Source organism: Mercurialis annua, linkage group LG5 (assembly GCF_937616625.2).
Source record: "Mercurialis annua linkage group LG5, ddMerAnnu1.2, whole genome shotgun sequence".
NCBI lineage: Eukaryota > Viridiplantae > Streptophyta > Magnoliopsida > Malpighiales > Euphorbiaceae > Mercurialis > Mercurialis annua.
In genome coordinates this window covers 6,326,496-6,338,595 of record NC_065574.1, presented here as the reverse complement: position 1 = coordinate 6,338,595, position 12,100 = coordinate 6,326,496, and the positions used below count along the sequence as shown (strand labels likewise).

Here is a 12,100-nt window from a genome sequence, read left to right as displayed (position 1 = left end):
AGAAAATGGGGAGTTGAATAATTAATTTATGCTCTAACTGTATAAACATAATATTGTGATTTAGTACCATTCTAGATTCTAGTATATTGTGTGGTCCGTGGCAGAGTGAGAATAATTCGTTCAGTCTGAATTTAATTTTTATTTATATTTAATTTTTCGATAGTACGGTCATAGTCTCTATCTAATCCTAAATTAATTACAAATTTAATGTTGTATTTTTTTTTTAAATTCTATTTTGTAAAACGTTTGATCACGACTAGAAAATTAATTGTAGTAATTTTTAATCATTAAAATTTCACATGGCTCACGCACAATTAATTTATTATATGAATGATATGCTACCACGGTTGGATTTTATAATTTTTCTTCAGATAGTCCCGTTCCTTTTTTGGTGTGGTCTACTTGCATGTGAATTTCACATGTTTTTAACCATTTAGAGCCGTTGAAAATTGCATTTTATAGATTCATTCAATAGCCATCCATGCATGATGCAACTTTAACATTTATGTTGATATTTAGGTCTTACTATTTACTAGTTTGTTCTGAAATTTATATACTAGAAAGTTGCATTTTTTTTCAAAGGAAAGTTCAAGCTTATATAATTGCTTTACATGCATGTAATTTATGCCTAAATGCATTAAAATAAGGCTAAATTTATTTTGAGATCCTTAAATATATTATTTTAGTTCATCAAATTCTTCAATTTTAATTTGGCTTCTTTATATCCCTAAACTTTTATATTTTGGTTCATCAGATTCTGTAAATCTTTAAACGGATATCCATTTAAGGACCAAATGATCCAAAAACGAAGATTTAGGATCCAATGAACCAAAAAACAAAAATTTAGAAATTCAATGGAGCAAAAACAAAATTTTAGAGATACGAGGAAACCAAATAGAAGTTGAGGGACCTAAAATGAACCAAAATCGTACAGTTTAGAGACTGCAAAATAAATTTAGTCTTAAAATAATAAGTAAAGGATCATCTGGATGTTTAAATTTGTAGGAGGGATTTATGTAAATAAAAATTAGCTTACATTAATAATTTACTCAATAATTTTTTGAAAAAATTATTGCATTTTTAGAGAATGTGAAGCAGTTAATATTTATTAAACACAAATTTCTTAAAATTTTAAATAGAAAACATAAATATATTGAAATTGATATAAAAATAAAAATTTATCTATGATTGTTTTCTATGCACTTTAAAAATACTTAAGTGAATGTAATTAACTTTATTATAGAGAATTGTGGAATAAATTGTCAAGTTAGATAGCGCTTCACTTATATGAATGGGATTATAAATTTAAATATCAAAATGACCATTTACTCTAAATATAATTTAAAGGTATAAAAATGAAAAGAAAAAGAATCTGAAGGATCTCATTATCCAGAAATGTTTTGTATCTTGAAAAAATTAACTATTTTGAATAAATAATTTGGATTGTTAATCATTTCACTATTCATTGGAGGAAGATTTACTCAAAAGTTATATACTATATATTATTACACACTCGACTGCAAGTTAATAGTCAATTTATTAACTAATAATATGTATATGTAATATGAACATAAGCTATGTAAATTTTATCTGTAACTGAAGATGGGTATTGTGTGTAGGCAACTCTCTTACATATAAATCTGAACGTACACGTTTAAAAATTGGAGTTGTCCCATGCTCCGACCCTAAAAAAGCCATCAACTTTTAGTTTCTTCCACCACAAGGATGTTGATATCGATCTTTCAATATAGTAATTGATTGAAAATGAGGCTTCGTGTTAGCAAAACCAATCCCCTAGCGAGCTAGTGAGTGGAGATTCCCCTGCAGAGAGCCGCATGAGGGGAGACCTTCACGTCTAGTTCGGAGGGCGGAGTTCAAAAAAATTTAAATTAAGAATTAGAAATTTAAAAAATAAGGATAATTGAAAAAATGTTGGAAGGAGATGGTAAATATCTTCTCCTTCCACTTAGTTATAGGATATTTGATTATGCTCGTAGATTCTACAAAGTCAGATATACATTGTTGAGCTGACTTTAGGTTGTTAATTATTCTATTCACATTGAATTCTAATTCCGAATTAATATTCATGTTGAAAATGATTTTTATCTTTATCTTTTTTTTCCGGTGTTTCATATCACTTATCAGTTTCAATTTATTATCTTTGGTTTTCACGATTTAATTTTTTTCTCAATTTCTTCTTCTATTGAAAGAAATTCCTTCTTCTTTTTTTCATGGGTGTCGAGATCTCCGAGCTTTTACTGCTCCCAGTTGGCTCCGAAATTCACTTAATTGTTGTTTGGTGTTAGGCTTCACAAATAAATTTTACTTTTTGAATGTATATGAAATTAAAGATCAACTAACAATATACCGATGGTAAATTAATAGTAAATTTATTATTTTTAGTAAACCGATAATTAATAGACTAATAGTAACTTTATTTTTAAGTAAACTTAAAGTAAACCGATGACAAAGCGGCTGAAATTAATTTTATACATAAAAAAAATATTGATTGTAAGCTATACAAATGGGGTGTTTTGTTCAGTTTTTTGGTGGAGTTTTTAACTTTTACTTTTTAAAAAACTTCACCAAATTGTTTGGTGAGAATATTTTTAGAGCTTTTTGGAGCTTTTTGAACCTCCAATAGGTGATGTTTGAAAAGCTTCATTTTAGAGTTTTTTGCTAACAGCTAGTAGTTGTTTCAATATTTTTAATGATTTTGACAAAATTACCCCTATTAGAATATATCGTTTTTTAATATATAAAATTAGTTAAATTATTTTTAAATACTATAATCATTTATAAATTATATAAAATTATTTTACTTATATTAAGACAACTATAATTTATTTATTTTTAAAAAAATTATTATAAATTTATCAGAAAAATATCTAAGTAAATTTAAATTAAATATTACTTCTTATAATTTTTTTTTAATATTTTTATTAAATAATATATGATATATATATATATATATTCATAATTTAATAAATAAAAACAAAAATATGCCCTTTACGGTCATTTTATATATAAACAGCTACAACAAATTCAATCTCACCAAACATTTACGGTCTATCAGTTATACGCTACCAGCCAACAGCTAACAGCTAACAGCCACCAGCTACAAGAAACAGCTGAACTAAACAGACCCAAAATGGTTTACTATATTTTATAATTATGACAGTAAACTGATAATAAACTTGTGAACCAATAGTAAACTGACGACGAATTAACAATAAACTTAATTTTTAAATAAATCGATAGTAAACTAATAATAAATTTACTTTTATCAGACTAAAAAAACGAATCAAAATTATTTTATGTTATGTTTTATACAATTGAAATTAAACTGATAGTAAACTAATCAATAATTTACTTTAACTTTACAATTCAAAAAATTATAAACTAATAGTAAATTTATTTTTTTAATTAAACCGATAGTAAATTTAAAATTCTTCTGAAAACCGTATTTTTTCAAATAAAAACCGTATTTTAGCAATCAAAAGGTCTAATTTTATAACTTATATCAATCCAAGTTAGTCAAACCGTAATTTTTAAAGTATTTATCCGCTGTTAGATTTTTTTTTTAAAGAACCCCTTATATTCTGCATTTTAATACTTAACGAGTTACATAATGTCTGCGGAGGTTTTGTCGGTAAACAATGGGCTATTATTTTGTGTTGTTGACTGACTGGATATGGGCTTATCAGTTGGTCTACAATTCGGGTTGGTTACATTTTACCTTAAACAAGATTATTCTAATCATGTTTTGTTTTATTAACATAACTTAAAATTTTATTTAAGTTATCTATGTAATCACGAAGTTTCCTGCAAAAGCATACATTGCCCACTAGCTTACAAATTAAGAGTGTACTTTGCCTTGAAAACACCCTCATTAACATTTTGTTTGGACCGTCTAAAAGACAATAACCCACATTTCATCCCAAAACTCCAATTTACATCTAATAAGTCTCTTTCAAAAATGATATATTCTAGAGTTTGAAGGAAAAACAAAATATACAATCCTAGCTCCATTTAAATTTTCTCCTCCAGAAATATTGATTGCTTCATAAATTTTAATTTTTATGTTTTTATTTTTCAATTTTATCCCCATCTCTTACTTATATAATTGACTTCCGCCAATTAAATATTTGCTTCGAGTATTTTTAATTGAAAGATGATTTAGTCACATCAAGAATTGAATTTCTCAATTTAAATTAAAAATGATTGACTATCCAATCTATATTAGAATAAGCATATGATATATTAATTATCAAATAGATAGAAAGATTTTGTTGGTTGCTCTACGAATGACATTTTTATTAACATTTAAGATAGTCATAAAATGAAAACAAAATCTAGTTTGACTTTGATATTTTATTAAATTCAAAGATAAATGTTAAGTAGCATAATATATATCTCATGGTTTGAAGTTAAATATGCTTTGGAATATTTAGTGTCTAGTAATATAGTTAGCTATAGTAAATATCATTCTAGCATACATATTGAACGAAGTATGTTTAGCAGGTTTGGTGATTAATTCTGAAAATGCATGGTATATTCCTAGTATATTTTGTGCTCTAATTAACCTAGGCATACACATATAGATTCCTTAGTACGACATTTATGCTTCCAATGACACTATTTCTAATGCATTGCATCCTCACTTGAGTAATGGTTTTAAACATATCAACCATAACAAATTAATGACTAATTGACTATGCTTTACTTATTAAATTATGCTAATGCTATCTCCAAGGAGAACTAATGCTGGCCACTATGGCTTTAAAAGATTAATTATCATCACCAAATACAAAAGAAAAACTCAATGAACAATCGGATATGTGTGAGTGGGTATCATATAAATGTTGTTGGAAAATCCATTATATATCTACCATATGAGGATGTGGTATACCACTAACTCATGTACTAACTAATGTTGGATGAATATAAGCTGTAAATATTACTAATGTTGGATGAATATAGACGAGCCTATTTTTTTATAAATTAATTTTTTTGTTTTAATTTTCATGAAGACTGACAAGCTCTTTTTTACATATAAAAAAAAAATAAGAATGATAAAATAAAAAAACTCACGATATTTAACAAAAAAACAGATTAATAGAAAGTAAAATTATCATTAAAATAAAATATTTGAATCATATTATTATTGTTTCAAAAATTTCTAATACTTTTTTTTTTCGTTGTGTAAGAAATACACAGAGAGTAAAAAAAAGTAAAAATCCAAGAAACTCCTACTAAAGAATCCAAACCAAAAGTGAAAACTTTTTGCTATCAATTTGTGGCATTATCCCATGGCACAATTTGTCATCGTACAAGAAGAAATAAGCAAGTGGTGTAACGCATTTGAAAAACAAAAGGAAATGGTGGTTTTGTTGGAACTTGTTCATCTTTATTATCATCACCCACTACCCAACAACACTCACTCTTGTTCTGTTTCGTAATAACATGTTTGGATTTTACTTGTGTTTCAAGTCTTTGGCCCGCTCTTATTCTCCCTCCACTTCACTTCCTGACAAAACCAACTCCAAACAAAACAATTTCGTGTTAAAAGAATTCGAATTTGTAGTCCGAGAAATTCCATATTCTTCTGATCACTCCAAGGGACAACAAAACAAATGACGACAAATTCAACCTCTTGTATTGTCGCCAACGCAGCCTTGGGCTGGAATTCAATCCCTTTATTTCCAAATTTGACTGCTCTGTTTTCCTGCAGCGAAACCCTAATCTTACTTACACGCACATGCTTTTTCTTGACCTGCTTTTCATGGATTAGGACGGCTGGGTCTTCAAGTTTTTGAATTTCTTCAAGGGGTTTGTTGGGTTTTTTCTGAATTGTAATACCCAGTTGTGAATTTTAATCCACTGTTGCTTTTCATCAGTGATTCTCTCAGAATTTGTCTGGTAATTTTCTGTCTCTGTTTGGTAATTTTAGCATGAAAAGTGATTTGTTTGCGTTTATTTTGTCTTGGTTTAGTCTTGGTATTGAAATTTTTGAAATGAATGTAGATTATAAACGATTGGAAGTATTGGGTTAGTGAAAGTATTGAGCTCTGTTTAATTTTGTTTGTGTAGTTGTTAAGATATGAGAGCTTTCATTATTATTGAGAATTGGATTGATTCATGAAACAAGAATGCCAAGATTTTCATTTTCAGAATGCTGAGTTTTTTTTAATCATTGTTAATGTCAGGAATGGCGCAAGAAGATGGAGCATCATCTGTATCGTCACCGATTCAGTTCTTTCCGTGGATGTCGCTATCTCCGGGATATGGATCGCCATACCCATGGCCGAGGGAGCTAAAATCGGAAGAGAGGGGTTTGTACCTGATTCATCTGCTGCTTGCTTGTGCTAACCATGTTGCTTCTGGAAATGTTGAAAATGCAAATATGAGCCTCGAGCATATCTCCCATCTTGCCTCTGCTGATGGTGATACTATGCAGCGTATTGCTGCTTACTTCACCGAGGCACTTGCTGATAGGATTCTTAAAAGATGCTGGCCTGGTTTGCAGAAAGCCCTCAATTTTACGAAAAAATCGTTGGTATCTGAGGAAATTCTTGTTCAGAGATTATTCTTTGAGCTCTTTCCGTTTTTAAAGCTTGCTTATGTGATCACAAATCAAGCCATTGTAGAGGCAATGGAAGGGGAAAAGGTGGTACATATTATTGATCTCAATTCATCGGAACCTGCTCAGTGGATTAATCTGCTTCAAACATTAAGTGCACGGCCTGAAGGCCCACCCCATTTGAGAATTACAGGTATTCATGAACAGAAAGAAGTGCTGGACCAAATGGCTAATCGGCTGACAGAAGAAGCTGAAAAGTTGGACATACCATTTCAGTTTAATCCTGTTGTAAGCAAACTAGAGGATCTAGACTTTGAAAGCTTGCGTGTTAAGACTGGAGAAGCTCTTGCTGTCAGCTCGGTTCTCCAGCTACACTCTCTATTGGCATCCGATGATGAAATGCCTAAGCAAAAATCGCCATCCGCTGCAAAGAATCCAATTGCTAATCACTTTCAGAGAGCTTTGCAGTTAAGCAAAAACCAAAAAACGTTAGGCGAGTGGCTGGAGAAAGATTTCATCCATGTTTACAGCGCAAGTCCCGATTCAGCATTGTCCCCGTTATCTGTAGCTCCTTCACCGAAGATGGGCAGCTTTCTAACTGCACTCTGGGGTCTTTCACCAAAATTGGTGGTGATCACTGAGCAGGAAGCAAACCACAACTGTTTTACTTTAGCGGATAGGGTAACAGAGGCATTGAACTTCTATGGTGCACTTTTTGATAGCTTGGAGTCGAATGTATCAAGAACGTCAGTAGAGCGACAAAAAGTTGAGAAGATGCTATTCGGAGAGGAAATAAAGAATATAATTGCTTGCGAGGGCTGTGAGAGGAAGGAGAGACACGAGAAGCTGGAAAAATGGATTCTAAGACTTGAATTGGGCGGGTTTGGAAGAGTTCGTTTGAGCTACCATGGTATGTTGCAGGCAAGCAGGTTTCTTCATAGCTATGGCTACGATGGATACAAGATCAAAGAAGAGAACGGATGTTTAGTTATTTGCTGGCACGATAGACCCCTTTTCTCTGTATCTGCCTGGAGATTCAGAACTTTTGATTAAGACATTATCCACGGTATGCAGATACTGCTTCTTTTTGTTCTTTAATACTGTTTCTTGTATAAAGAATGTTTAAAGTTTTATGTGCAATTGCATAGTCTTCGCTGAAATTGAAATATTTTTTTGGCTCTTTATTATTCTTCCTGGGTGAAACTCTAAACTCTGAGCTAGAAAATACATCTTACATAAAATAAGTTAAATAACCAGACTCAAGTGGAAAAGCACTTTCTCTTCGGAGATGTAGTTTCTGAAACTATATTCACTATTTGCAAAAACTATAAAGCATCACGTATGATTAGTAATGTGTAACGTAGACATGATATTCGACAATTGCTTCTACCATGTCAACATGAATAGTATGCGCCAACGCGTAGCCACTAGCAAGCCTAAAAGCCCCGGTCCCTCCAACTATAGGCATTTCTCTGCTATCATCAAAAACATGATTTCTTCCGAGAATGCTAATGCTGCTTCCGTCATACTCTCCTTCTGTAAATGCATAGTTCAATACCATTAACAATAACATATCATTTTGAGCTGCCACCGCATACATACCCTGAGCTCTTCCAATCAGCTTTGACGTAAGATTAGGACCTTCCGTCAATGGATCATCTATCATCATTGTATTACCAAAATCTGTAATGCTACTATCTTGAGGTCCAGCAATTCTAATGGCGGTTGCATTTTTGCCAGCTACAATGTCGTGAAAGTAGAAATGTAAGTGTGTAGTCTTCTCTTCGCGTTTTATAGCTATGCCTTGAGCTAATTCCTCGGAGAAAATTGCACGAGTGATGGCGAATAATGATGGAAACAAAATGAAATAGAGGGAGACGAGAGTGTAAGCCATCGTTGTTGAAATTGTTTGAACTCTGTTTTTAGTAGATGGCTATAGAATGATCTACTTTTAAAGGGATGAACTGGCTGCAGTGCTAAGAAACGTTTCCGCTAAGAAACACTTGTTATAATGATTGAATTCATGGTTTCATTACTTTGAAGCAAGAATTTCCATTCCATCATTGATCCCAATATTTAAATTAAATTGAAAACTGATAAATTATTGTTTTCGTCATAGAGAAAAGGAATTCGTCAACTAATACAATTGCTGGCTGGCCAACGTAGCGGAAAATTATAATAAAAATAATAATAATTACGGTTAGAATATTGAATCGAGCACGATTATCAATTACATTCTTCTATTAGCATGTTGAGTTAATAGATTAATACAAAAATATGCACCCGGATGTCCTTGATTTAAAGAATGCCGAAACTGAGAGAAACTTGAAGTATTATTTCATAAAAGATACCATATCATTATTCTAACCATAGATGTTCCAAATAAAATTCATAATCTTCACATAAAAAATATTCTTTTTATTCTTGTAATTAGGAATATTTAGAAGGTTACAAATAACTCTCAAAAATAAAATATATCTCTAAAAATCAAATCAAATATTTACTAATAATGTAACTTTTTTCGATTTTTTTCCCGCAATGGCTAAATTTTGGTGTAAGTATCAGTAATCTGAATTCTATGTTGTAAGAAATGAATAGAGAAGATTATTCCAAGTATCTGGAAGTCCTGCAATGCACCAATGAGTGCAGTCCATGCCCTTAAGCCCGTTAAAAGGACCTGGGTGTGCATCTTTCCTAAGCTGAGACAGAGTTGTTATATTCAGCAAATGAACCGGTTTCTTGATCCTGCTTAATACATCTTCCAATACTGATAATGCCAGTGGTGAACCTCTCGAATAACTCGATCCGCTAATTGGTTGCGTCTCGTTTGAACAATTGGTCACTCCTGGCTTATTCCATTCGCTCCCACTGATTGGAGTACGAATTAAAGTTTAAGGACTGTTTAGAGAGATACGATAATCCAGAGATATTTAGAGTAAATTATCCGAGTATTGTCAGATAAACTTACTTATAATGTGAAGGAGAAATTCCTTGAAAAATGACTCGGGTTTTACTTGTGTCCACATCAGAATCGACCCATTTCGCCCACGTTGTTAAAGCTTTACGAAATGCATCCATACGATCAATGTCTTTCAGAATGTTCTCACCATCTTCGACATAATCCCATCTGAAATTAATCAACAAATATTAAGAGCTCGAAACTCGAATGGAAATAAAAATGAATGAGAACAAATTGACGAGTGATGAGTCAAATACGGTTGCTTAGGTCCTCTACGGTACCACCATAGCCAAGTGTTGAAAACAAGAACATCCATATCTTTCCAAATTTCGCCATTCTTGAGAGAATCGAGCTTTAGAACTCGACCAACGAGTTCTTGTTCGACGTCAACTAGTAAAAGAGTATGAAATAGCATTATTGATACATCATAGTCCTCAAAAATGACTGTAGGAAAAGTGGCATTTTTGTCCTGCCTAATATTGGAATTAGGAACAGCCGCATGAAGCAAGCATAATAATGACTCGTATTGGTTCAGACTCACCGAGTCTCCTATAAACATTATTTTTTTGCCTTTTAGTTTCCTCAGAAAATCTTGGCCATCGAACCTGCAAGGTAATAAATCAAAGATCAGGATGACGTGATGCAAACATTATGAAATTTAGATAAATTTTGTCTGCTCATTTTCATATCAAATGAACTCATAATTGGAGAAAGGACCACTTCACTACCTTTATGTTACTTGCCAAGTTATTGTGACCCTACTAGTATTAACTGGTGCATTGCAATCTTACAATAAATTTTTGAATTTATGAACAGAATCTAAACAAAAAAAAGTCTTTACAAAGGATGCAAAAACTTTGAACCTCATTGTCAAAAGAATCAAGACCCCACCTTTTTCACTTCTTTTATTTATATCATAAACTTTCAAAATCATCAATTTTATCTTATTTTTAATTTTTAATTGCCACTGTACGCATTTTTTCAAAATGAAACTTTTTCACTTGAATTTTTTTTAAATGCTCTTCATATTGACATATACTCTCAATTTTAGTATTTTGTAAAATATTATGGGGCTTATTTAGATTACATATCAAATATAAAGGATATATTTGAACGTTATTCAAAGTGAAAAAACTCCAATATAAAAAAATGGGTACAATTAAAATTAAAAATTGTGAAATGGAGTAGAAGTGACGATTTTGAAAGTTTGAAAAACAAACAAAAAATTGAAAAGTTGAAATATTTTTAGATGATTAGGCTAAAGAATCAACCAATGTTCAGTTCGTTCATCTTTGACACATAAAAATTAAAAGAGTCAAATTTCATGGCTTTAAATAAAAACAACCACATCTAATCAAATTTGAATCTCCAACTATCATAACCGATGTTAAATTATGATATAAGCGGATCTAAAATTGACAAATTGTGGGTTTTTTTGTTTAAAATTATGCACTTAGACTTTTATCATATTTTGTGCCAAATTGTAGAGGCAAAGTGAACCTTTATTATCAAAAGAATTGAGGGAGGTTACATAGTTTTTTTTTTTGAGAATTGAGGGAGGTTACATAGTTGAATTGTAACATTTGATCATGACACTTAACCTTTCTTGTCATTACAACTCAAAAGAAGCTGGAAAAGCTTGTCTACATATACCCACCATTAAATAACAAAGTAACATGTCAAAATCTTAGACTCATTTTCCAAATTTCATAGACAAAATCATTAAATTAAGCATTCAAATTCTAGCAGAAAGATGTATTGTGAGCTCTAGCCCATATTCTACGAGAAACGCTAAAACGGAAAATGCCCAAACATAAAATGGAAAAACAATAATTTTTTTGATAACGAAATTATATGTCTAAAAGTTTTAGAGTTTCAGAAACGGAAATGAGAAATCCAAATATAGCTAGTTAAGTTTCCGTGCAATATAAATACTAGCTCGTGATTGGCACGGAACACGAGAGATGCATAGAAACATACCTTGGCAGGTCACATTCAGTGGGCTGCCATCTATACTCAAGGTAAAGATGATCAGGCCGGCCATACTTGAAACAATCAAACTCCTGGCGAATGAAAGGGCAGGCTGATGAATTATACAGAGGAAACGACTCGTCGTATACCCAACTTCCTTGATAAACATCACACGTACTCTTCTTCTGTTTTCTGATCTGCTTCAGTTTGCTACAGTTTGCCAGACATAAACATAACATAAACATGGCAATAACAACATGACAAGATCTTTGCTTTCTTCCAAACTCCATTGTTTTACTGAAATCTAGAGAGAGGAACTGAGAGTTTTGTCTGAAATGAGAGAGAAGCTGAAGAATCAGTTAATAATTATGAATTTATAGCATTTAATTGTAGGCCCTATAGCAGTAATTCTTTATTTTTTTTCTCTTAGTTTTATCAGTGTGATTATTTACAGTTTGATTTACCCAACTGGATTCTTGCATATGAAATCAAATTAACTTATCAAAGATTTCATCTTTGTATGTTCTTACCATAACCGTGCTTAGGTCAATGGTTTCTATTTACGAACATGATCATATTTTTGATAT

At 31.5% G+C, this 12,100-nt stretch overlaps 3 protein-coding genes across 3 annotated transcripts; 1 reads left to right on the top strand and 2 right to left on the bottom strand.

Moving 5' to 3' along the window:
- Window positions 1–5,305: 5,305 nt before the first annotated feature.
- LOC126682567 (scarecrow-like protein 3) lies at window positions 5,306–7,743 on the top strand. The gene is made up of 2 exons (XM_050378290.2): window positions 5,306–5,922; window positions 6,210–7,743. Exon 2 carries the CDS (start codon window positions 6,212–6,214, stop codon window positions 7,634–7,636), a length of 1,425 nt encoding a protein of 474 aa, XP_050234247.1. The 5' UTR covers window positions 5,306–5,922; window positions 6,210–6,211; the 3' UTR covers window positions 7,637–7,743.
- LOC126682577 (dirigent protein 1-like) lies at window positions 7,739–8,516 on the bottom strand. Its single transcript, XM_050378301.2, has one exon. The coding sequence runs from the start codon at window positions 8,475–8,477 to the stop codon at window positions 7,929–7,931; it is 549 nt and encodes a 182-aa protein (XP_050234258.1). The 5' UTR covers window positions 8,478–8,516; the 3' UTR covers window positions 7,739–7,928.
- Window positions 8,517–8,980: 464 nt separating this feature from the next.
- Window positions 8,981–12,093, bottom strand: LOC126682571 (protein trichome birefringence-like 38). Its single transcript, XM_050378296.2, has 4 exons — window positions 11,523–12,093; window positions 9,800–10,147; window positions 9,552–9,710; window positions 8,981–9,451 (listed from the first exon to the last, which is right to left on the bottom strand). Exons 1-4 carry the CDS (start codon window positions 11,801–11,803, stop codon window positions 9,160–9,162), a joined length of 1,080 nt encoding a protein of 359 aa, XP_050234253.1. The 5' UTR covers window positions 11,804–12,093; the 3' UTR covers window positions 8,981–9,159.
- Window positions 12,094–12,100: the final 7 nt, after the last annotated feature.

Excerpts from the sequence above, each read along its gene's own strand:
- LOC126682567 (XM_050378290.2), top strand. The coding sequence starts at position 6,212 with ATGGCGCAAGAAGATGGAGCATCATCTGTATCGTCACCGATTCAGTTC.
- LOC126682577 (XM_050378301.2), bottom strand. The coding sequence starts at position 8,477 with ATGGCTTACACTCTCGTCTCCCTCTATTTCATTTTGTTTCCATCATTA.
- LOC126682571 (XM_050378296.2), bottom strand. The coding sequence starts at position 11,803 with ATGGAGTTTGGAAGAAAGCAAAGATCTTGTCATGTTGTTATTGCCATG. Across the intron at positions 10,148-11,522 it reads ACTGAATGTGACCTGCCAAG|GTTCGATGGCCAAGATTTTC; the intron begins GTATGTTTCTAT and ends ATTACCTTGCAG. Across the intron at positions 9,452-9,551 it reads ATTTCTCCTTCACATTATAA|TGGGAGCGAATGGAATAAGC; the intron begins GTAAGTTTATCT and ends TACTCCAATCAG.